This window comes from Pelophylax lessonae (assembly GCF_965119305.1).
Source record: "Pelophylax lessonae genome assembly, chromosome: 9".
NCBI lineage: Eukaryota > Metazoa > Chordata > Amphibia > Anura > Ranidae > Pelophylax > Pelophylax lessonae.
The window spans coordinates 129,982,117-130,009,202 of record NC_138776.1 but is presented as its reverse complement, the minus strand read 5'-3'; the positions used below and the strand labels follow the sequence as shown (position 1 = coordinate 130,009,202).

The 27,086-nt window shown below is 42.3% G+C and overlaps 1 protein-coding gene across 1 annotated transcript in view; it reads right to left on the bottom strand.

The window, feature by feature from the left end:
• Window positions 1-21,782, bottom strand: part of LOC309564270 (uncharacterized protein) — a gene marked incomplete at both ends in the record, with an annotated part of 36,246 nt that extends 14,464 nt beyond the window's left edge. Inside the window, one exon of the mRNA XM_082268893.1 lies at window positions 21,035-21,782. Coding sequence (XP_082125019.1) covers window positions 21,035-21,782 — 748 coding nt within the window. The remainder of the gene's footprint in view (window positions 1-21,034) is intronic.
• Between the last annotated feature and the right edge of the window lie 5,304 nt (window positions 21,783-27,086).

Sequence of the window (27,086 nt, the reverse complement as noted above, 5' to 3'; positions counted from 1 at the left end):
ACAGACCCAGTCTCACTCTCCTCTATGGGGAAGTCAGATGGAAATGGACCACCTGTCTGTTTTCACTTGATCAGATCCGCCAGACGGATGGAAACTAGGAGCACCATCTGTCTGGATTTTGCAAACAGGATCAGATCGGGTAGCAATAGATGCTGAAATCCACCGCTCCATAGGGGAGACTTCAAGGTCCAATCAGGGCTGCCTGAAAAACTAACAGGCAGACCTGATCAGACAACCCATGATAAAGGGTCCTTAGACATAACAGATCACAAACAAGTATATGGCACTGCAGCCTAAAGTGCTTTAAAGTGCTTTAAATCAAAGTTTTAAAGGTAACACTGATGCGTTTTTTTCTCGTAAGATATATTTTCCAGAAGACAGGGAAAGAGTGGACTTGTCTCATTTAGTCCAGAGTTTTATGAGTCAACTGCAGCAATGAAGAGACGGGGTAAACATCCATGATGCTGAGTTGAGGAATGTGATGAACCATGTTGGAAGACCTCTATGGATGGTTTAAAAGGCCCTGTCTGGTTTTGGAGCCACAAGTGCTTGTGACCTTTTGTAATGGGAGGTCTATAGGATCCGGTAAGGGAGTTTTTGGTGGCGGTGTTCATATTCAAGATCACTCTTCAAGGTGGTGGATGGTGATGTCAATAACCTTATTATTATCACATTTGTTGAACTTATAAAGGGTAACTCCACTTTTGTGGGGGAAAAAAAATCAGCAAATAAAGAAAAAAACAATATAGCATATAAAATTGTGACACAAATCATATTGTAATGGAATGTTATTAAAAATTACCTTTACTTTTCAATCTGAAGCTGTCGTAATTTTCTAAAAATGCAATGCAATATGGCTACCTGGAGCTGTTCTTTACACAGAATGTGTACTGACCACACCCCAGAAACATTATTTCCTGCTTGTGTGATTGGCTCACCATATTTCCCAGAAGTCTACCTAAGATACAAGTCAGATTTCTGGCATCCCCAGCAACAAAAATGTCCTTTTTGGTGAGATAATCCCATAGGAACATGTCTAAAGGGATGCAGGCCCAGCGGATTTTCCTCATTAGAGCCCTGCAGCTGGCACAGCTGACAGATAATTATGAAACCACTCCCATTAGACCCACTCTGCACAGAGGAACAAACAATGATTTCTTCAGAATAACAAAAGGTAGGAATCTGCAACAAAGTTTGTTAAAATCCTTGCAATGTACAGAGATCACCCAGAGGGGGAATCTTTTTTTCTCAACAAAAGTGGAGTTATGCTTTAAGTCAGAAACACTTTATTTGGATCATCACATTTGATGTGGACTTTCATCCATAATTTAGTGCAAATGAAAATGAGTATTTCTGTGTTTGAGATGTGACGATATCACACAGATTAGTTGCTGCTTATATTTTTTTGTTTGTTCTGTATATCACTTTTAGAGCGTTTTTTTCTCGTTTGATTTACTTAAAATATAAAAGCACATTATACAAAACACAGAAGGTATGGCTATTTCTGAATAAATTACTGTACAATATGTATACAATAAGTGCAGCGCTTATCCAAATAAATGACAAGTACAAAAGTGAGTGCACCCCTCACATTTTTGTAAATATTTTATTATACCTTTTCATGTGACAACACTGAAGAAATGAAACTTTGCTACAATGTAAAGTAGTGAGTGTACAGTGTGTATAACAGTGTAAATTTGCTGTCCCCTCAAAATAACTCAACACACAGTCAATAATGTCTAAACCGCTGGCAACAAAAGTGAGTACACCAATAAGTGAAAATGTCCCAATTGGGCACAATTAGCTATTTTTCCTCCCCGGTGTCATGTGACTCGTTAGTGTTACAAGGTCTCAGGTGTGAATGGGAGCAGGTTGTGTTTATTGGTGTTATCGCTCTCACTCTCTCATACTGGTCACTGGAAGTTCAACATGACACCTCATGGCAAAGAACTCTGAGGATCTTAAAAAAAGAATTGTTGCTCTACATAAAGATGGCCTAGGCTTTAAGAAGATTTCCAGGACCCTCGCCATGGTTGAGCAAAGAATTTGAGTGCATGTGCTCAGCGTCACATCCAGAAGTTGTCTTTGGGAATTATATGTATGAGGGTTGTCAGCATTGCTGAAGAGGTTGAAGGGGTGGGGGTCCATGTCCTCAGTCTGCTTGTCCTCAGTAAACACTTTGAGGGCTTTTTTGTGCATCATCTTTAGAAGAGGCTTTCTTCTAGAAAGACAGCCATGCAGACGAATTTAATGCAGTGTGTGCAGTATGGTCTGAGCACTGACAGGCTGACCCCCCACCCCTGCAAGCAATGCTGGCAGCACTCCTACGTCTATTTCCCAAAGACAACCTCTGGATATGATGCTGAACTCGTGCACTCAACTCATTTGGTCGACCATGATGAGGCCTGTTCTGAGTGGAGCTGGAGCCTGTCCTGTTAAACCGCTGTATGGTCTTGGCCACTGTGCTGCAGGCTCAGTTTCTGGGTCTTGGCAATCTTCTTATAGCCTAGGCCATCTTTATGTAGAGCAACAATTTTTTTTTTCAGATCCTCAGAGAGTTCTTTGCCATGAGGTGCCATGTTGAACTTCCAGTGACCAGTATGAGAGAGTGAGAGCGATGATACCAAATTTAACACACCTGCTCCCCATTCACACCTGAGACCTTGTAACACTAACAAGTGACATGACTGGGGAGGGAAAATGGCTAATTAGGCCCAATTTAGACATTTTCACTTAGGGGTGTACTCACTTTTCTTGCCAGCGGTTTAGACATTAATGGTTGTGTGTTAAGTTATTTTGAGGGGACAGCAAATTTACACTACAAGCTGTACACTCATTACTTTACATTGTAGCAAAGTGTAATTTCTTCAGTGTTGTCACATGAAAAGATATAATAAAATATTTACAAAAATGTGATGGTTGTACTCACTTTTGTGAGATACTATAGTTGGGAAATACCTACATTTCAAAAGGCAGTATTCTATGGTATTATATGTGTAGCAGAATTCCCAGCATAGGTTCTGGCTGTGGGTCCCCCTGGGTCACCGGGTGCAACAAAAGTACCTTTGAGCATGTTTCTCCAAGTGTTAGCACTGAGACAATGACCAATCCAGTATCTTTGGTTTTTGTATTTATTTTGTAACTTGGATAGGAGAAGGGATGAGTGGGATACTCCTTGAACTGAACTATGCACAATTTAGCAGGGACACTTGAAAAACGCTAATTGGCACTGACAACGCTGGCTTGACACTGGTTAACGCTGGGCGGATGCCTGTTAACACTGAACTGACTTGTGACTGCTTTCTGACTAAAGAAGTCCTCTTTGAGCTCCCCTAAACACTCTTGATGAGGTAGCTACTTGTATACTGCTTCACTGCTGAACACTTTAGGGCCCCACCGGCGCCCCCTTTCTCTCAATCATCTTTAGGGCTTAGATACTGACACCCCTTTTCTAAGCCTCTTCTACTGGTTAGCTGGCTCCCAGATCCCTTTGAACTTCTGGAGTGGTCACCTCTCCTAGGCAGACCCCTGGGCAGTTTCAAGTACTCACAACACTTCTGCCCAGCAGCTCCAGTTGGTCAGCGACACTCTGGATCCCCTTCCTGCAGCCCAGCTCAACCTCCAGTCCTCTAGACTGACTGCCCAGGACACTCTCACTTGCTCTGACAGGAGGAGAGACAGCCGTCAGCCTCCTCCTGGGACTGCTTCCCGCCAAAGACCCCCTGTCACATGCTCCCCTCAGGCTTTTATCCGATCCCTGGGTGCATTGCAGCAAACTCTGCCCACTTAGACAGCTATAAGCCCTGGTGCGCTATTGGCCAGGTTTCCTCCACTGTCCAATAAGAACCCTCATTGGATACAGTGGGGAGACTCCCCAGACTCAACAGACCACACCTGCATACATATGACAGCCTAACTGAATGATCAGCCCCCCCTGATAAGCAGACAGGGCCAATATATACTTTTCCTAGCACCTACCTAGGAGGGTGCTACATCAACCCCCACCAAAAATGAGCCATTTTCCCATTGGCTCTAAAGCAGCCGCCTCCTACAATAATCTGCAAAAAAAATCAGGAGTATCCAAAAACTTGGAAAAGGGGGAGAAGGGAAAGACTGAATATACAAATAAATTAAGTGCAAAAATATATTGACATCTTTGTAATGTACACATATACAGAATAGTTTAGGTGCATGAAAGGATGCTATCTATACGGTGAGCCCACCTGTAGGGAAAAAAACAATATTAGAGTTAGTCACATTTCACATGTATTCATCACATGACTATCTACCTGAACAGTTGAGTGAGAAGACCCTCCCCATAGGGACAACCTTCTCACTCCAGTCCCTGACTCCTCTGCTGTTCACTACTTGACGCGTCGGGTTCCATCTCCCCCTCCTCCTGGGGGAATCTGTGCCCTACCACGTCTGACTACCTATTTGCAGAGTTCTTTGAAGAAGACAACTACAGCATCTTCCTGCTGTCACTCACAATCATCTCTCCTTGCATGGAAACAGGGCAAACCACTGGAGTCTGAGTGGCCTGCAGTCCTGCTGGGTCAGGGAAATGCAAGGGGTCTTTCAAAGCACCCCCCACCAGACTTCCTGGATGCACCGCCCCTTACTGTGATGGCCACCCGTTTTTTTTTCATCTGCTTGAGAGTTCAGGAAGTCTTTCCAGACAAGTATTTGTAATCCAAAAGATCCTGGTTGAAGTTCCTTTTTAAGACCCTGGCCCGATGGCCCAAGGGGTCTGTAGTATAGTAGTAACAACTCAAACTGTAACATTAACTTTAAGCTTCAGCATTATAATTTTCTTAATGATGGCTAGCCAGCCTTACTTTTACAGTCTTGCATGTAGAACTTGATTTTAAATGTAATACTCTGGGTGGGGGACCCTAACAAGGGCTCCCTGGCTGTCCCGCACTTGGATGGACAAGTCTGGCCCGACCCATCTGGATGACGAACTTCCACCTGGTCAAAGTACATAGGCCCTCCATACAGCCACTGAGTCTTTACAGAGTTAAACTTTTCCCGAAGGTCAGTCCTGGGTGGATCCCAAAAGGGCTTGGGGACAAAAAGAAAATCCCAAATGGTTTCATCGCACCAGAAATCTCTCTTTGCCTCAATATTCAACATGGCCTCCCTGGGAGCGTATGGATAATCATAGCCATACTCCATAGCTACTTTACGCTGCATCCATCTTTGCATTCTTAAAAGCCCGGGGAGGGTTTTCTTGTTACCTCTCCCAGGTAATGAAAAGGGGGTCTACTCTCGCCTGATCATGGAGCTATATGCCTCATTTTGATCCCAAGCCCGGGCATAGTTCGTGGGTGAGGCTAAATCTGGGACCCTTTTTGAGTAGGCCTCACAGAACCCCAAATTTTGGGCCAGCTCCCCTCTCTCAATCGACTTCTGAGTCTCCTTGTCAGGCACAGCAATAGCATCAGGACCTGGTGAACTGCTCTAAGCCTCTGAACCCTAGTCCCATTCAATTTCGTCCTCCGACCTCCAGTCATCCATTCCCTCTTCAATAGATCCATATTTGTATTAGAAACTGGGAGACCCCACACTAACGACCCCAGCCTCTTCCTCACCGTTAAGAAGTAGGAACAGGGGCAGACCTTTTCTCTGCTGCGGTGGGTTTTGGTGCATTCTCCGGCCACTTCCCGGCCTGCTGTATTGGCATGCACCCTCTTTCCTCATTCCTGAGTCCTTCCTAATGACAAAACTGGACCACTGTCAGGCCTCCAACTTCATCAATACTCTGATCATGCCCTACCGCCTCCACGGAGGAACCTGGACTCTGTGCCTGTCACTTCCAGAGTGAGCCCCGACTCCCAAGCCACACATATCTGCTTGGGCCGGCCTTCAATTTTCTCCGCCCGCAGCAGCAGATAGCCGCAATTCCCTCACTGACTCCAAGCCTGCACCTTCATTGTCCCTATCGCACACTGAGGACATACCGTGCCAAAGTATTCTAGGCCTCCTCCTCTGCATAGCGCCAGTCCTCCCTCGGGCACCATCCATATGCCTGTGTCCCATACGAAGGTCGGGCTCGGCTTTCCGGCCTGCTCCTGGATCTGCCCAGCAGGTTCTCCGCCAGTGGGTGAAGCGATCACGGTTGCGCACTTCTGCCCTGCAACTAACTCCATGGTGCTTTCCTCGCACGTGTCTCCCTCTCAGCCACACCCAAAGGGGGGAGTGTTATATGGACTCCCTTAGTCACTCCTGATTGGCTGGGCGTGACTGATGTCTCCAGCCATACTCCTTGCTTGGCGGTGGCTCCTCCTGCTAGGCAGTGTTTTCTGGATCGCACTTTCCCGCGCGGTGCAGTAACCCTTCCCATGCCATGCTCTCTCTCTCTAGCCTGCAGAGAAGTTGCTGCAAAGCGGACCATGTCCCTCGCCAGACATGCATCCACTCTTCTTACTTGTAGCAGGGCCCCAGCTGCGCTTCCCTCTCCTGGAGCCAGCTGTCCCTTTTTGCCAGGCCAGAGAATTGTCCCGCTGTCACATGTATGGTCAACAGTCCTCTCCCCGACACATGTGCAAGTAAGGCCCACCATACTGTCTCTGAAGATAGTCTCACTGCCCCTCCTTGCATGGCCGACTGCAATCTTCACAGTATCACTGCATTCGCTGTATAGGACAAATATCCCGCTGTCCTATGTATGGTCAATATCAGTCCATATAGCCTGAACACACACTTGGCCCCTGGCACTCTGCTCCATGTGCTCCTGGCCGCCATTTTCTTTGTCCACACCTGGACTCTTTTCTGTTAAGCAGCTGCAGCTTTTATTCACTGACATAGACCTCTTCCCTGCTTTCCAATACTTGATAGCAGAGTACATCTCATAACTAAAGCAAAAGTAAAGGAAAATGCAAAATGTGAAGTTCTCACCAGAACAGGAATAGAGGTGAAATTTTTCAATAGGGGCACCTATTTCAGTGACCACTATCTAAGAGGAGATTTTCTTGACTTTGGAGAGACTGTACTTTTTGTTGTGTCTAAGGCAACCTTTGATAGGCAGAGAACTGCCTGAACAACATGAAAGAGTGCAAAGATCACCGGGATTCAGAGCCCTTTTTTTTTTTAAATAAATTAAGTAGTGAGGCATAACTAAATAGTAAGGAAAAAAATATAATAAAACAAATGTCACTGTAAAAATATAAACTTTCACTGCCTTAAAAGTGAATAGTGATAGTAGTAGTAGAGCAGTGGACAGTGTTGGTAGGGCATTGGGCAGTGTGTGGACAGTATCAGTAGGGCAGAGGTTGGTGTTAGTAGGTTAGTGAACAGTGTCAGTAAGGCAGTGGATGGTGTCAGTAGACAGTGGACATGTCAGTAGGGCAGAGGTTGGTGTTAGTAGGACAGTGAACAGTGTCAGTAAGGCAGTGGATGGTGTCAGTAGACAGTGGACATGTCAGTAGGGCAGAGGTTGGTGTCAGTAGGACAGTGAACAGTGTCAGTAAGGCAGTGGATGGTGTCAGTAGACAGTGGACATGTCAGTAGGGCAGAGGTTGGTGTCAGTAGGACATGGGATTGTTTTTACATCATTTTAGAAGCCCCATTTGGTGACTTTGGTAAAATATCAGGTGTCTAAACAGAACCCTGATGTCCCACTTTTAAGGCAAAGAAACAGACTGAGGACAGCCCCTTTTTTGTAGCCTCAGCTGCACTGGACAGTGAATAAATGGGAAGTGCTCTGTGCTGAGCAGCTTCCTATTCATTCACAAATTGAAGCAGTGTAAACACAGCTTACTATGGTTTAACTATGAATGAACACAGTGAGCGATCACTCACTGTATTCATTAGGAAAAGGAAGGGGCCAATAAATGACACTTTTTTCAGCCCCTTCCCTGCTCTCCATCCAGAAACCCTGTAGCAGCTGGCAGGAGAGGAGGTAGGTGAGTCGGCAGCGCTTCAGGGGAAGGGGGGGGGGTTGGCAGGAGAGCACACAGGGCCCAGGCAGCCAAACAAAGAGGAACAGGGACAGGAGGGGTGACAGAGGCAGCTTTTCCTTTGAATGTATGCAAGAGGGAGAAGGGGAAAGGAAACTTTTAGCAGAAGGAAAGGCGATAGTTTAAGTAAATGCCACTCCGGTCGCCCCCTGCTGTCTCTGTCCCGAGGGTTGGCAAGGAAGGATTGTGGTCTACTAGTCACTTACAGTACCTGCGATCAATGGGTAGATCGCGGTCAACAGGTTGCCAACCCCCTGGGTAAGTGATAGAAAAGGTAGGGATATCTTCTCAGTGGGATGCAGATGGCAAAATAACTTTACAGAGATTTGTAACTCTGCCCTACTCTATTCAAAACTAAAAAAAAAGTTTTGGCTTTAGATATACTAACTATCCACAGACTTGAAATGATAGTCACCTGCTTCAACCATTTTAGGCTGATCAGATGACAATCTTTAGTGGTCCCACTAGATGTTACTGGCCAGTTGAAGGGACACAACTTGGCCAGTTGAAGGGACACAACTAAAGAAAACCTTTACTGGTTCTTTTCAATTGTTCTTCCTTTGGATAAGCAGAAGTGTCTATTAGCATCTCTCTCTCTCTGAACACCATAAGAAGTCTATCACTAACCTTGGGCCAGTCCATTAAGGCTTAAGATTAGAAGTTTTGGATGAAAATTCTGTAGATAAGGGGCAAAATCAGACAAGTGATTGGGCACAATATACTTTTCCTAATAGAGGTTCAGCCTATTTACCTCCTATTAAGGTGCACTTACTCAGTATATACACTGTTTAAAAAAATAAAGGAACACTTTGAAAACACATCAGATCTCAATGGGGAAAACTAGCATGCTTGATATCTATACTGATACGGACTGGGTAATGTGTTAGGAACGAAAGGATGCCACATCGTTTGATGGAAATTAAAATGATCAACCTACAGAGGACTGAACTCAAAGACACCCCCAAAAATAACAGTGAAAAAATGATGCATCAGGCTATTCCATTTTGCTGAAATTTCATTGAAGCAACTCAAAATGGCACTCAGTAGTTTGTATGGCCCCCACATTCTTGTATGCATGCCTGACAACATAGGGGCATGCTCCTACTGAGACAACAGATGGTGTCCTGGGTTATTTCTTCCCAGATCTGGACCAGGGCATCACTGAGCTCCTGAACAGACTGAGATGCAACCTGGTGGCACCGGATTGACTGAAACATAATATCCCAGAGGTGCTCTATTAGATTTAGGTCAGACGAGCATTAGGGTCATTCAATGGTATCAATTACTTCATTCTCCAGAAACTGGCTGCATACATTCACCACATAAGGCTGGGCATTGTCGTGCACCAGGAGGAACCCAGGACCCACTGCACCAGCGTAGAGTTTGACAATGGGTCCAAGGATTTCATCCTTGTTCTTAATGGCAGTCAGGGTGCCATTGTCTAGTCTGTAGAGGCCTGTGCATCCCTCCATGGATATGCCTCCCCAGACCACCATTGACCCACCACCAAACCGGTTGTGCTGAACGATGTTAAAGGCAGCATAACATTCTTCATGGCTTCTCCAGACCCTTTCACGTCTGTCACATGTGCTCAGAGTGAACCTACTCTCTTCTGTGAAAAGCACAGGACGCCAGTGGCGGACCTGCCAATGCTGATGTTCAAGGAAAATGCCAATTGAGCTCCACGGTGCCGGGCAGTAAGAACAGGGCCCACTAGAGGATGTCGGGCCCTCAGGACACCCTCTTGAAGTCTGTTTCTGATTGTTTGGTCAGAGACATTTACACCAGTGGCCTGCTGGAGGTTATTTTGAAGGGCTCTGGCAGTGCTCATCCTGTTCCTCCATGCACAAAGGAACAGATACCAGTCTCGCTGATGGGTTAAGGACCTTCTAAGGCCCGGTCCAGCTCTTCTAGAGTAACTGCCTGTCTTCTGGAATCTCCTCCATGCTCTTGAGACTGTGCTGGGAGACACAGCAAACCTTATGGCAATAGCATGTATTGGATGTGCCATCCTGGAGGAGTTGAACTTCCTGTGCAACCTCTATAGGGTCCAGGTATCACCTCATGCTATCAGTAGGGACACTGATGGAATAGACAAAGTATTAACCGCGCTAATGGAAATGAAAAACAGCAGCAACTTCAAGTGTGACCACACCCTAAACAGAATCTATATAATAAGTCGCGCTAGCTTGACTGATGGAAAATAAAGTCCATAAAAGTCCATATGTATTAGGATCACAGTATTCAGACAGGCTCCCTATGGACATACGCTTACCAGAAATGGTAAATCAAAAGGCAGGTTCTCTAAGATGAATCTCGTCCCCTTGATAGCAGACTGGAACCAATAATCTTGCGTTGATTCAATGGTATTGGATAAAAAATAAAAACGCAATAGCGTAAAACCCAACACAAATGGTAAAATAACTTGAACACCAATGTGAGTGATAAAACTGGATATAAGTGTGTGAAACACCACCAGTGTAAAAACTCAAACAATCAAAAGAAATAAAGAAAAATTCCTCTTAGGTGGGACACCTATAGGTACCCCTTACCGGAAATAAGTGGAAATATGTGCAAAATCATATAGGTGAAGTGCAATCCTAAATCGGCTGATGTCGCCTCTTACCAAAAAAAGAAGAGAAAAACGCCAAAGTGAATGGGAAATCCTAAAATAGGTATCCTCTGTGTAGAAAACCTCCACCAGTAAAGCTCGCCTCTTACCAGATATTAATAAGATTAGGCCAGGTTACAAAAAACCAAAGGAATCAAGCAAGATGAGATGCCAGCCTTCACCAGTGAGATTTGCCTCTTACCCAATGGGAATGATCAAATCGCCTGTAAGGATGATGAACCTCAAGGGGACCTGCAGTGGAATCCTAATCGAGTATCTCCAAAAGGCCAAGGAGATCACCACCAAATGAAAGAAAAGGCTTCCATAGTGTAAAACCATATTATTTATTTAAAAGAATATAGAGTAAAACTTACAATAGCGAAGGAAATGTGGAGCATAAATGTGTAGGCCGCCGGCCGGACGGTTTCGGCTCGTCCGCACTCCCTGGTCGCGATCAGATGACGTCAGTATGACGTCGGTATTATATAGAGTAGGGACACTGACCCTAACCAAATGCAAAACAGTCAGAAAAGATGTTAGTGGCCTTCATGTAGTGGAATTGAGTCTATCCCAAATGTATAGGAATTATGTATATGACTCTGTGGTGTGCTAACACATCAGGCCATTTAAGCAACAATAAGATGTGCCCTTTTTTTTTCTTCCTTTGCAGTTTATCAGTGATCTTCCACCTATATTGCTGCAATGTAAGGGGTTTCAGGGGACATTAAACTCAGCATGTCAATGACCCTGGAATGCAGTCTGTTTAGATTATGTTCTGGGTCCTTGAATGCCTTTTTCTCAATTTCCAGCAAAACAGTGTAAATGACCTTAAAAGAGTGTCAAACTAGATGGGTAAAATATTGTCACTTTATTACTGGCAGATTTGTGCCAGCAGTAACACAGTTCCACATAATTTCTTATAACATCTGTTGATTGCTAGCTGTACTGCAGAGAGTTCTTTCTCTACAACTCAGCTCTGGCATGAATAGCTATTTATTAGCATGCCCATACCCTGCCTTCCCTTTCCCTGGGGAAGACAAGCACCGTTGGATAGAGTCACAGAGTAACCTTTCAGATCACACCTTGAGGGGTTTAAACTAGCTAGAGCTACTTGATCGCCCAGAGCCAATTTCATTATTTTCATTTCTGCTGGAAAGGTCTCTTATATTTTGCCCAGCAGCTAGACAAGCCCTCTTGAGGCACATCTGGTATAAAATTTCATCCCTATAGCTTTGTGCATCACTCAGTAAGGATAGACAATGAAAACCTATATAAATGATTGTTGAGTATATCGGATGCCTGTGAGCTTTGTAAGACTACATTTAAGTGGATTTTTATCGCTTTTTCTATTCTCATGCTAGTGTAAAATTTTCAATATCTTATTTCATAACTTTAGCTTTTTGGAGAAGTTATAACATCCAAAGCAAAACATAGGCCAACAAAAAAGCAAGGGATGATTTCTACATCAGTTCCTTTATTTTCATAACGTTTACAAGTGTCAAATAAAGATCCTCTGAAAACAACCTTCCAGTGACTCCAGCACTACCTGGTTCCAGAGACATAAAAAGTTGTCAAATGCTAAGCAAAGCATTGGCTTCCCAAGACAGGACAGGCTCCATTACTTACTAGTATTTGTTCTGGTATGTGGGATAAGAAAACCATTAGAAGGAGGTACAGCAGACTCCCTGCACCTGCACTCCCTATTCAGCAGATTGCTTCCGCCCACCCCTGTAGTTACATGCAGTCAGACATTGTCAGTGAGCACTGTTCTCATTACATACACAGCCAATTTGTTCCTCTACTGATTGATACTTTTTTACCTTATATTCTTCTTGCATAGTTCATTTGGCAGAGTGTGCAGGAGCTGTGCGATCACATAACAGCATTTATGCAGAGCAGAGTTGTAGTATTAAAAACAGGGGAAGTGTGTCCCTGGAAGTCTGTAAAGTTCACTATACACTATTCATCTGATTGTAAGATTTCCTTTAAATCTACCATCAACTATGTAGTGCAAGGGCCTGCCTGATTGGATACAGAGTGATCGGATAGACAGGTATGTCCTCCTATTGTATAGTCTTGGTAAATCTAAAGGTGAGAGATTTACAATCAGATTTATATGCCAAAATAACTAGTTGCACTTTTGGTGCCATTAACTGTTTTTTGTGGCTTTTCCTGAATATCCACATGATGTTACAGGAAGTAATGGGCTCAGAATGCATTTTTTTAAAAATGTGGAACAGAAAGGTGCAGATTTAAAGCTGCTATGGGTTAGGTAAGCACATTGGGATGGCTTGGGCAGAAAAGTCATTTTAAAAGGCTTCTATTTGTTATGAAAAGTGAAATTCTGGCTCAAAAAGGAAATTAGCCTTTAAGCTGAAAACATCCAGCACACTAATCAGGCAACTTTTAGGTCGCACAAGTGTGAAAGGGGCCTAAGTCTGTATAGACAGCCTTTCTCTTAGACCAGGGGTCTCAAACTGGCGGCCCTCCAGCTGTTGCAGAACTGCAAGTCTCATCATGCCTCTGCCTTCGGGAGTCATGCTTGTAACTGTCAGCCTTGCAATGCTTCATGGAAATTGTATTTCTGCAACAGCTGAAGGGCCACCAATTTGAGACATCTGTCTTACAGATAATGAATAACCAAATAAGAAAACTTTATAGATGGTAAAAGGTAATATTATATGTAAACATACTCACACATTTGCTCTTTGTAACTGCAAACATAAGGCCTGGTTCAGTTTGCCTTTGATCCATTTCAAAAGTGCTTTTTGCGGTGCGTTTTTGCACACGTGTTTCTGATGCATTTTTGATGCGTTTTATGATGTGATTTGCATTTTGCATTTTTATGCTTTTTTTATTTTGGCTAAATTGTTGTTGGGCAGATTGAAAAAAGGCAAATTGCGGCAAAAAACGCACTACATGCTTTTCTGCAGCTTCTCTATTTAAGTCTATTTGAACTATTTTGTGTTTAAAAAAAAGTCCTTGACCCTTTTAAAAAATTCAGTGGCTAAAAAAAGCATTGATGTGAACGTTTCCCAAAGGAAACCATGTTAAATGGACTGTAGTGCATTGCTGCAAAAAACATTAAAAAATACATAGGTGTGAACCAGGCCTTAAAGTCCTCACCCACAATATCTTGTGCTGATAAAAGTTCATTAATTAAGTAGGAGAAAACTTTGCACATTTTTAGCTTTCAGATCCCCTGTGATATGGACAAATTAGTCATAGTCAAGTTAACTGATATAATGCTAAATTCAGTCTGGATATCTAATCTTCAATGATATCAGCATCCAAGACTGATAGAATATCTGTCTTCTATATTAAGCTACATGCACCATTTTTTTTTCCAAAATAGGTTTAGAATGCATTTTAGCATGCAAACCAGTTTGTGATATTAACTGTTTATCACCATTTCCAGTCTTACAATATGGCACTTATACTTTGACAGCGGGTTCCATTTTCAAAGTGATACAGTAAATGAATGCATCTGATATCACAATAGAATATTTTTCTGTATGACTGTAAAATGAATAATCAATTTAATACCAAATGTAATAACAATTTAGTTACATCCACTGTATATAATCATCCGGCTGCTCTGTGTGTACTCACATACTTGCTTAAAATACAGTCTATTTACCTTTGTACTTTTTTTCTAGAATTAACCATAAAATTTCTAATCCTGCAACCCTTTGCAAAATGATTCAATCCTTTACACCCGTGATATGTTGCTCTATAAGCTCTATGCAGCTTTTTGCCATTTTTCTGAGCATTAGAGCATCAGTGTCTCTAAATACAGTGTTTAGCTTTAGAAATGTTCCTATACAAGTGTCCGCCATTAACTATGACTAAAATAACGTCTAAAATAATTTTTTCCCGTTTCAAAATTCCTGAATGTCTGTAAAAGTTTCTCATGTTGGGAGGATTGAAAATTACTTTATTCAGTGTTCTACTATTTTAAGCCTTCTTTACCCATACTGTGCAGCAGAATTGACATTTCCAATCCGTACTTACATGGGCCATTTGCAGTTAGGTGGAACTCATTTTTTGTTAAAAACTCAGTTTCCTCTGATGTTTCCATAAAATATTAGAGCAAAGAAATCGCATCCTAGGTTGAGATTTGGAGTTTTGAAGTGCTCCATTTCTATTTTTCACCCTTTTCTATCTGTTTAAATGTACTTTCTATTAATGGCTATTAAGGCCCTTTCACATTGCTCCGTTTTTAATATGCGGTAAAAACGCATACGTGTTTTTAAAGCATTTGTGGTGCATTTTTTTGTGTGTTTTCTGGTTGCCTGACTCCCAGTATGCAACTGTGAAACATAGACATGTGACTAAAAAAACACACTAAAAATGCAATCAGGGGGCGTTTGATGTATTTTTCATGCATTTTCCATTCATTTGGGGAGGTGTGTTTTGGGTACCCTTTTTTAAAACAAAAATGCAGCATGCAGGGCCTTTAAAAAAGCACCACACCCACAGTGCATTGGTGTGAAGAGTTATATAGGATTTAAAGGGATACATTTTCGTTCCCCCTTTTAGGCTACATCCACATGTGGGCGTAGCAGGTCGCGGGCAGAATCACCGCGATTCTGCCCGCGATCCAGAAATCATTGCAAATCGCGGGACACCTGTGCGATGCCCGTGATTTGCAATGGCACCCCAAATACTGTGCGATGTTGCCGTAGTTTCCGACTGCCGAATCGCGGTAATATCGCGCAAACAGAATTGCGGGACGCATGACGCACAAAAGAAGCTCCTGTGCCTTTTTTGGGCGTCATGCGTCCCACGATTCTGTTTGCCCGATGTTACCGCGATTCGGCAGGCGGAAATCACGGCAACATCGCACATCGTTTGGGGTGCCATTGCAAATCACAGGCATCGCACAGGCGTCCCGCGATTTGCAATGATTTCCGGATCGCGGGCAGAATCGCGGTGATTCTGTTCAGAGGAGAGATACACATCCCCTCTGTGTCTCTTGTACATGGGATTGTAGATGGAGTATAAATTATGCTGCCTAAAAATGGCCCCAACTGGCATTACAAACATTGATCTGAAGATCGAAGGAGGGAGACTGCAGCCAATCAAATGCAGTCACTGTTTGGGTATTCTGACAGCTGTAGCTGTCAGAATACAACAACAGCAGGTAGCTGTAGCTGTCAGAATACAACAACAGCAGGGGAGTTTCCTCTATCCACCTTGTTTAGCATGGATGGGAAACCTTCTCAGTAGTGGCAATAGAAAAACTGTACTTTGGTGAAGGCGTGCAGAGTAGGGTAGTGCATGACAGTGCAAAGGCAAAGAGTGTGTCAGGCCTGGACTTGAACCTGGAACCTCTGCTGTGTCTGGCAATAACTCTTGTTGCTGAGCTACCTAAGATGCTGGACAGCACCCTGTCTGATCCATTGGCTAACCCTGCCTTGTGTCTTAACTTCTGCTGATCCATTGGAAGACAAGCTATCACTTGTAAACACAAAAGCCAGACTTCTGTGTTTACAAATAAAAAGTCCTGAGCAGAAAGCAGAGGACCCGAGCCAGAGGTGGTGGAACTGAGTTCCACCAAGTTACTGCTGAAAAAAAAGCCCTGGTTGCAGTGCCAGATTTGACAAGCACGGTGTCAGACCACTGCCACCTTCACCTACTTGTGACAAATGGCTGGTCAAACTTATACCATGCTGTCAGTGACACTCAAAAATGCCACTCTCAGCCTCACCCTGCACAAAGATTTTCCAGCTCGCGGGACCACAATCTAAGTGCCAACAGAATGAGAGTGATTGTCACTGGGCTTAGTTAACTAAGCAATTAACTCTTTACTCTGCTACCAAATATTTTTATTGTAAAATATGAAAGGTTCACAAAATGATAAAATTATGACCTAAAATAAACGTCTGTAACACACAATGTCACCACAGACAAGTTAATCCAGAGATTTAATATGAATGAAAAACCTGTTGCGCTATCAATATAAAGTGCAAAATTTCAAACCAGTAAGAAATTCATTTATATTAAAACCTGTGAATAAGAATGTGTAAAAAAAACATTCATAAACAATCCTGTAAAGTCGTTCTTTTGAACAAAACTAGTTGGGAGGAGCTACAGCGGGGACTTTATCACAGCAGCTTGGGTGTCTGCATATAATTGATTGTTTTATATGCAATTTTACTCCTGCCTTCTTGTAAGTAGTTTTAACCTTCATTAACCACTTGCTGACTAGGCAATAGCTTAATGATGGCTAAAACGTGGTCAGCTTATTCGGGGAGGGCGTACAATGAAGTTCTCCCAGAATCGCACTTCCCGCTTGCCCCCTGGGGAGCACACACGGAAGTATCCGTGCTCCACCGGACCCAGGGCATTATGGATCATGCCACATCAGTGCTCATTCATGCCACATCAGTGCCCATCCGTGCCACATCTATGCCACATCAGTGCCCATCCATGCCACATCAGTGCCCATCCATGCCACATCAGTGCTCATCCGTGCCAAATCTATGCTCATCCATGCCACATCCGTGCCACATTAGTGCTCATTTTTGGCATATCTGTGCCCATTCGTGGCACATCTATGCCACATCAGTGCCCATCCGTGCCACATCAGTGCTCATTTGTGCCACATCTGTACTCATCCATGCCACATCAGTGCCATATCAATGCTCATCGGTGCCACATTCATGCCACGTCAGTGCTCATCTATGCCATATCCATGCCACATCAGTGCTCATCTGTGCCACCTCCATGCCACATCAGTGCTTATCTGTGCCAAATTCTTGCCACATCAGTGCTCATCCATGCCACATCCATGTCACATCAGTGCTTATCTGTGCCACAAATCAATGCCACATCAATGCTCATCTGTGCCACATTCATGCCCCATCAGTGCTCATCTGTGCCACATCCATGCCACATAAGTGCTCATCTGTGCCGCATCCATGCTACATCAGTGCTCATCTGTGCCACATCCATGCCACATCAATGCTCATCTGTGCCTGATCCATGCCACATCAGTGCTCATCCGTGCCACATCAGTGCCACTACAGTGCTTATCACTGCCCTACAGTGCCTCACAAAAGTGTAATGGGTAGTCAGGAAATATATTTGTAATTTTATGTCCCTAGAGCACCTGACCGTTCTCCCTGAATGTTGGGCCTCTGTATGTGGTTAGGCTGTGTAAAAGTCTCAAACATGTGGCATTGCCCTACTCGGGAGGAGTAGCAGAATGTATTTTTGGGTGTAATTTTTCCCATGTACATGCTATGCGTTTGAAATATCTTATAACTTGACACCTTTGTGTAAAACAAAATGCGTTTTCATTTTCTTTCCACATTTTCCAAAAACTTGTGGAAAAAAATTACATGTTGAAAAGACTCATAATGCCTCCTAGATTATGTGTTGGGGTGTTTGCTTTCCAAAATAGGGTCATTTTGTGGACGTTTTCCTTGTCCTGGTGCTCCAGGGCCTTCAAAATGTGATAGGTTGTCAGGAAATTATATGTGTAATTTGTGCTCCTAGAACACCGGCAGGGGCTACTTGGATGTTGGGCCTCTATATGTGGCTAGGCTGTGTAAAAGTCTTACACATGTGGTATCGCCATACTCAGGAGAAGTAGCAGAATGTATTTTGGGGTGTAGTTGCAAGTATACCTATACAGTGTGTGAGAAATAACTTGGTAATATGACAATTTTGTGAGAAAAATAAATAAATAACTAAACAAATAAAAATTGTGGGAAAAAATTACAACTTCAAAAAACCCACCATGACTCTTACTAAATGTTACTGTCTCAAGAAATGAGATAGGCCATCAGTACATCAGGGGTGATCAATTTTTTAATAATTGGCACCATAGCTTGTAGACTCTATAACCTTCACAAAGACCAAATAATATATACGTATTTGTGTTAATGATATCTCTCTCTGTGGAGTCCATGCCTCTGTTAGTACAAGAAAGGACGTTGCTTGCTTTGGAAACCACAGCTTGGGATTGCATTTTATTATTAAGCTTATGATCTACCAGAACAGCCAGATCCTTCTCCGCTATGGATTCCCCCAGTTCTACTCCACCTAGTATGTATGATGCATGCATATTCTTAGCCCCAAAGTGCATAACTTTACATTTATCAACATTAAACCTCATTTGCCAAATAGTTGCCCAATGAAACAGTGCATTGAGGTCACTGGGACTTCTGAACAGCATGGTTGCCTGGTGCCTTTTGGGCGTGAAGTCCACGTTATCATGACGGCAGACAGTGAAGTAATTTATGTCAGTGTGAAGAAGTGCACATTGGTGCAGTGGCATTGATTAGAGCTGTGCCTGTCAGTACAACGGTAAAGAGTGAAGAGGTCCATATTGGTGGAGTGGCGGCAAGTGAGGATGTTCACATAAGTGCAGTAGGGGGGAGTGAGGTTGTGCAGTGTAGTGGGGAAGAGGGAACTGTTCACATCAGTTTAGTGGCTTAAAGAGGGGTAATTCATATCAGTGCAGTGGCAGGAAGTGGTTTAATGGATATTGGTGCAGTGGCAGGAAGTGGGCTAGTGCATGTTGGTGCAGTGTCAGGAGGTGGAGTAGTGCATGTTGGTGCAGTGGCAGGAAGTGGGGTAGTACATGTTGGTACAGTGTCAGGAGGTGGGGTAGTGCATGTTGGTGCAGTGTCAGGAAGTGGGGTAGTGCATGTTGGTGCAGTGGCAGGAAGTGGACTAGTGCATGTTGGTGCAGTGTCAGGAGGTGGGGTAGTGCATGTTGGTGCAGTGGCAGGACGTGGGCTAGTGCATGTTGGTGCAGTGTCAGGAGGTGGGGTAGTGCATGCTGGTGCAGTGACAGAGAGTGAAGAAGAGCAGGTTAGTGAAGTGATGGTGAATGAGGTAGTGCACATCAGTGTGGTGGCAAAGAGTGAGAAGGTTGTGCCTTGGTAAAATAATTTATAATTGCTTTATACGATCCTTTTTTTTTTTTTCTTTTAAATAGTTCATTAAGGTAAATTTGTATTGGTTAAACCAGGCTTTAACCTTATTACATTTAGGTATCATACACACTAATGCCACAGCCAAGTCTGATAGTTACTGTTGGTATAATTAGTTCTCTTTTCTTTGCACTGCTACATTGTTCTGATGTTCATGCCTAGCACAGAATTCCACAACTAATGCAATTAGGCAATGCGCTGGCTAATAAAACATAAAAGAACTTCTCTATTCAAAATATATTTTCTACAATCAGCAAGACGTTCTTCCAAAGCTAATATAAGTGAAGATAAATCAGGTACGATATTTCTGAGAATTGTATACATTTTAAAAGAACATGTACTGGCATGCACGGACTAAATAATATCATTCATTTTTGTCTTCAGCTCAGGTTGGCAAATAAATGCTCTTATTTTATATTGGTTAGACTAGAGCATCTGAAGGTTATAACCACACAGAACTTGAATGCATAATATTCTTTTCTCTGTGGTATGTTTATTATCTGTGCAGAAATTCTGCCTTGACTAATTTACAAAAATGAATTCCTTGTGTTTTCAAATACTGTGTGTAGATTCAAACTTATCAATGATATCACACAGATTACAACTCCTTAAAATGACACAAGTTTCTCATTGGTTGTAAATGTGAGGTAAGGTTCCATGAGGTGTGTTAGCTTGTTCACGTCAGGAGGCAATTGCAAGATGATTTTGCATTTAGGTCCCGGACCTAAGACCCTTCAGTTCTGACTCCCTCGTGTAGTGAATTTTCCTTCTCTGGCCAGGAGATGTAAAAGCATACAGCACTTAAGCTTGATGAGAATACATCTAATTTATTCATTTACAGTTCACATATTTATGGGCCATTTGAGCGGGAAAAAACAGTTTAAACTGGTGTACAATCCATGGGTCAGTTTAACAATAGAATATATCTACTAAGAAAATACATGAAAAGGTTTTTGTTGTCCCTAACACATTGATGTAAATGTGAGACATCTTGTGTTTGGAGTATCTTTTGTGGAAGGGCCGTCCCGTCTATGCTGAGCTGTCTAATGTGTTTATATGTCTGTACGTATCAATGTATTCAGGTGTCTGTAATCTTATATGCAAAGTCTAACTGGTAAGTGTCCAGAAGGTATGAATGAGATGTGTTAATATGTCTGTAATTATCAATGTGTGACTTGTTAATGTAATTGCAAGAGACCATTTTCCATTGTAAGGTGGGCACTAGCTGAAATGTATTTCTCTGGTATCATGAAATATTATTAATATTTCATTAAGGCACATTGATACACTCTCTCAACCCAACCTTTGATCCCAACCTTATTCATAAGGGTGGGATCACCTAGAGACTGAGAATAGCACTATGTGCCCTCCTGGGTATGTTTGCTGTGCTCTTGCTGTAAGTATACATGTCCTACACATAGATATGATATTAGGGATGCACTGAGCACAACAGCATAACATGATGATACCCACAATCACCCCCACTAAGCTCATTAGTATTCGTTGGATACTTGGGATATATGTCCAACTATGAGTCCCACATGATAGTAACCATCCTTTAGGGAGCTGGACATTCTTGACATAACTGGGTTGCATTATTGTATGAGTGCACGTCATATTATTGGTAACTGACTTGCACAGACGAGGTTCTAAACAGGTGACATTATATTCTAAGGTGTATGTAGGTTGGCGACTTGGTTGTGTGCACATAGGGATATAACTTCTATTGCAGGTCATGTTGTAACATACCTCAGCAGAGGTTACATATCCTGTATCTACCTCTACCATTGTTTCTGTGAGTGAATATGAGGATCTGTCACTACAATAAGCATATAGATTTGGATGAGTGTATACATCAGTGTCTTCCATACTTGAGTCGGCCCACACCCCACTATAATAGACTTTTAAAACATTAACTGGGGTAGGAACAGCTAGCAGGCAGGTAGAGAACAAATCATTGGAATTGTAGTGATCAGAAAGGCAAAAATCAGAAGAGTTCAGTATGTTGGCAGCAATAAACATCCATATGTTATCCTTTGTGTCCAATAGGCTTGACTTCAACTGTAAAGTGGAGACATGAATGTCTTGTGTCTCTCTCATGTCCTGGGGTGAGGAAGGGCATAATGAGGAGAGGTTCTCCGGGTGGTGAGCACATGTTGCAAGTAACCAGACAGTGGCTACTAGTGTTGAGCTTGCTACAAAGAGTACCACTGCTGCACGGATGGGAAGTCTTCCAGGAGTAGGGGTGTCCGTTGGCATTGTACCAATGCGTCTGTCTGGATCCAACTGGAATTCGTCTGGTACTGGTCACAATCTTCGGTCTGCAGTCGTGGGATCCAGAGGTGGGGCTTCCTTCAGACGCGATGCGTGGATCCAAACCGGGGAGTCATCTGTCAATACCGCTGTTCTGGTCACTGCTTGAACTGTAGCAGGAGGTCCGTAGGGTGGGTCTAGTGACTTCAACTTATGGAGGGCCTTCACCAGGACTCTGTCTCCAGGCTTGAAGGGGTGGGTCGGTGCACCTGTTGGCAAAGGAAACGAGAGCGAAATATAACCATAATCACTGTTTAATTTTTTCAATTAATTTTGCCACATATTCCCCTTGCATCTGCTGCATATCTCCAGGTATGAGAATTAATGGATTCATTGTCCATGGGGTTGGGAAGGGTCTCCCCATCAAAATCTCAAAGGGAGATAGCTTGGTTCTTGGGTCTGGAGTCATTCTGACTTCAGCAAGAATAGCAGGTAAGTACAGAGACAAGAACTTGGATAACACAGAATACAAGATTTACAAGAATGGCAGGAGTATAGTGCAGCACTGGGGTTCAGGGCTCACAGGAAGGCAGGTCATTTTAAGACAGGAAAGATACCTAATGGCACTATCTGGGGAGAACACAGCATGTCCACACATGCAACAATGGTGAGGGCCCTTGGAAGGGTTGAGGTGCAAAGTCTAAGGAACTGCCTTGTCTTCTCCAAAGGTGGAGATGGGTTAACTTGCAGCCAGTTCCCAGGTTGCAGTCCTCTTACTCACCCAAGCAGGCAGCTACCTAGAACTAAAGGCCAATAGACAACTGAGAATCCCTTGCATGGCTAAGGTGCTGGGATCACTAAACAACTAAACAGTAGGGAGTAAAACTCAAGCTGTCTTGTGTACATGGACACACAGAGACACACAAAACAGCTAGAAGTGAGTACCCATGCAAACAGAAATTTATAAGAGATGGTACAGTTGCCCAGTGACACCAAACAGGAAATTGAAACCAAACCGATTTAAAATAGACTTGGAGACACAAGGCTTGACTACTAGGAACATTAATATGCAAAGCCTGGGGCAATGAGTCACCTTAGAATGAAAAGAGATGGCTTGGCTGGCCATGCAGCTAATTGAATTAACAACAGGAGGTTACCTAGTCTTAAACTTTAAATCTTAGCAATACCAAAGTAACCTTAACAATTTGTAGTAACACTGACATATATTCATTATAATTCTTAGCACACTATAGGTGTAAAAATAGAGCAACAATTTATCCAATTCCATCCTATTCTTCCATCTCACAATATAATAAAAACTTTATAAGACAGGAGATGCTTAATTATCTAAGGCATAGAAACTCATTAATGCCAGAACTCATATATGTCAGATTAGAACACATCAAATATCTGACACCCAATAAATAAGAACTTAGAAACTGCTACAAGCAGTACAACACCAATAAAAACAGTCTAATAAACCAGAAAAAAAGCAATTTGGAACAATTACTTCCATTGGTGAATTTTCTTTAAGGCTGAGATCTGCTTTTGTTCTGAAAGTGTTAAAGAAATCGAACCAGGGCATCAAACTTATCTGAGAAATAAGCATCGAAAAATTTAGTAACAACAAAACATTATATTTTCCTCCTAAAAATAAAACAAAGGTTACGTATTTAGCATACAGTAAGCATGTTAAACATTTTCTTTCTTAACAGTGCATTTTCTAATACCAAAAATTGTTGACGTCAAATTAATTATTACCACGTGGATTTCTATTTTTTTTGTTATGGTATACCATAAATTTGAAGAAAAAAATTATTATTGTTCACAATGGTTAAAAAATGAGCAGCTCAAAAATAAACATTAGTAATTTCCCATTTGGCTACACGAAAATTATACTTCACCATATTGAACCCATTTGGAACATTCTTCAAAAACTGTTTTTTTCTACAAAAGCAAAAATTATAGTTAATACACATCTGTATATACAATTAACATATTCTTTTGTACTTTCCTCTTAAAATGTACTCAGTCAATTTGCATGACAATACAGCTGTTTACACTCCCAAGCCTTGCAATTAACCTGTGTCACGGAAGGGAGGGGGGTTTCAGTGCCCATGGTGGGCTGAAAGACGCAAAAACTTTTTGTTTTAAAAAGTCAATAGTTACCTCAATTTTAAAGTTCAAATTGCTCACGATTTAAGAATAGGAATACAATTTTAGTCCTTAAGGTCACCCTTTACACACCAAATATATTTTCTTGCTTCTAAAAGTTGCCATGACCAGCATAGCACGGATTTGTTACCTTTAGTTGTACTTGTGGCAAAGTCACATCACTTTAAAACATAAGTAATAAACACAAAACAAATCATTATGCAACCAGTTTTCATTCAGTGTTATCAAATGTTTTGCTGATACAGCACTTTAGGAACATTATTAAAACTAACACAACATAACAATCCATGGATCTCACACACCTCTACACGACTAAGGTTGCCCATACACAATACAATTTTTATACAATTTTCTTTAACATGACTTTCAGTTCTAACCTTAAATTTAATTTTTCCCTTGGGATTCTCCATACCTTGAGAATTGCCCATTATTCTAAGCTCAGAATATAAAGTGAGATTAGCTGAGTTTGAAGGTTTATCTAGGGATGTTGATGTAAGTATTTAGACTTTACTGGCAAACCTAGTTTCCAGCTTATGTGGTTTCCTGCGTCTTTCTAATCAGGTTTATTTATACCCAATTTATGGTTTGCTTTTAACTATTCTCAGTGGGCAAGTTTATACCTTCAAGCTCAGCTTAATCTCACATACAATCTACATATACATCTATACAATGGCATGCATTTCATATATAGCGACTAAAAATACACTTAAGTGTCTATACAGCAATATACAATGTTTAGAGGGAAAATTCACTATCACACACAGTACTGCTTTCTAACCGGGGCATCAGACCCTCTATTATCTTTAGGAATATCAGATTCCTGGGGTGCGCAACAGTAGCGCTAACCGGGTACTGTTAATCCACTCTGACAGTATAGGGTGGCAATAATAAAAAAATAATTACTCACCCGATACTGTATATGGCAGATCCCGCATTCTGACTCCAAACTGTTAGCTCGTTCACGTCAGGAGGCAATTGCAAGATGATTTTGCATTTAGGTCCCGGACCTAAGACCCTTCAGTTCTGACTCCCTCGTGTAGTGAATTTTCCTTCTCTTACCAGGAGATGTAAAAGCATACAGCACTTAAGCTTGATGAGAATACATCTAATTTATTAATTTACAGTTCACATATTTATGGGCCATTTGAGCGGGAAAAAACAGTTTAAACTGGTGTACAATCCATGGGTCAGTTTAACAATAGAATATATCTACTAAGAAAATACATGAAAAGGTTTTTGTTGTCCCTAACACATTGATGTAAATGTGAGACATCTTGTGTTTTGAGTATCTTTTGTGGAAGGGCCGTCCTGTCTATGCTGAGCTGTCTGATGTGTTTATATGTCTGTACATATCAATGTATTCAGGTGTCTGTAATCTTATATGCAAAGTCTAACTGGTAAGTGTCCAGAAGGTATGAATGAGATGTGTTAATATATCTGTAATTATCAATGTGTGACTTGTTAATGTAATTGCAAGAGACCATTTTCCATTGTAAGGTGGGCACTAGCTGAAATGTATTTCTCTGGTATCGTGAAATATTATTAATATTTCATTAAGGCACATTGATACACTCTTTCAAGGTGTCTCTTAAATAGAGCAGAATATAAAACCATTCCAGGAGATAGAATACCGATTGATGAAAAACAAAAAAATCAGCAGGTAAATATCAATTTCAATCCCAATTGTATACTTATGGAATGTTTATGTTTGCAAAATGAACATTTTAATGAGAAATTATTGTGAGATAAAAGAATTGTGAAATTACTTTATTGATAAGATCACAAGTAAGGTTTTTATCTGACGGCTCCTCCATGCAGGTGGGTTGACTAGTCCTGAACATGTGAGGGCAGTGTCCTGGTTCTCCTGCCTGGTGCTCTGCATATGGGTCCACAAATGAAAATATTAAGCTTTCTTATCACTTAAACCCCGGAGGATTTGGCTGCCTATTTTGCGATTCGCGCACTGCGTGACTTTAACGGACAATTGCGTGGTCGTGCTAAGCTGTACCCAAATGAAATTGACGTCCTTTTTTTCCCACAAATAGAGCTTTCTTTTGGTGGTATTTGATCACCTGTGCAATTTTTACTTTTTGCGCTATAACCAAGAAAAGAGCAACAATTTTGAAAAAATAACAATATTTTTCACATTTTTTTATATGAAATTCCCCCCCAAAAAATGTAAAAATCTAAATTATTTAACATTTTAGGCCAATTTGTTTTCTGCTACATATTTTTGGGAAAAAAATCGCAATAAGCGTATTTTGATTGGCTTGCGCAAACGTTATTGCGTTTACTAACTACGGGAAAGATTTATGTCATTTTTATTGTTTGTTTTTTTTAACTAGTAATGGCGGCGATCTGTGATTTTTTTTGCGAGACTACAACATTACGGCGGACAGATCGGACCCTTGACTGACATTTTTGACACTTTTGGGGGTACATTACTACAGTAATCAGTGCTATAAATATGCACTGTTACTGTAAAAATGACACTGGCAGGGAAGGGGTTAACTTTATTGGTAAACAGTGGGTTAAATGTATCCCTAGGGGCGTCATGCTAACTGTGGGGGGGCGGGGCTTGTGATGTAACCACAGAGACATACGATCCTACATAGCAGGATCGTACAGTCTCTGCAGTTACACCAGGGAGAATGACAGATGGCTGTGTTTACATCAGCCGCCTGACTTTCTCCCTCTCCAGCGGGAGATCGCGTGTGGCAGGCAGACATCGGAGCCACTGGCCACTTGCGTGGGGATGCCTGTGAACGAGCGGGGGCGGGAGCGCGCCTCCAGCGGCACGCGCTCGCCCCCACAGGCGGCTGAGCGAGTGAGGTACCCATACGTCACTTTGCCCAGCAGCGGCTGCCTGCCGCAGTATGTCTGCGGTGGGCGGTCGTTAAGTGGTTAAGGTCCAATTCACACCTATGCATTTTTAGTTCTTTTAGCATCTTGCAGAAATGCTCTACTGTCCATCCATTTAATATGGTTTCCTATGGAACAGGTTCTGTAGTGCAAATCTGTAAATGCAAAAAGCACAAAAAATGCATAGGTGTGAATTAGGCCTGATTAACACTTTTGGGAGTGGTTCCCGCTGCAGGTCTGCACCCATTACCAGCCACTCGCACAGAAAATGCA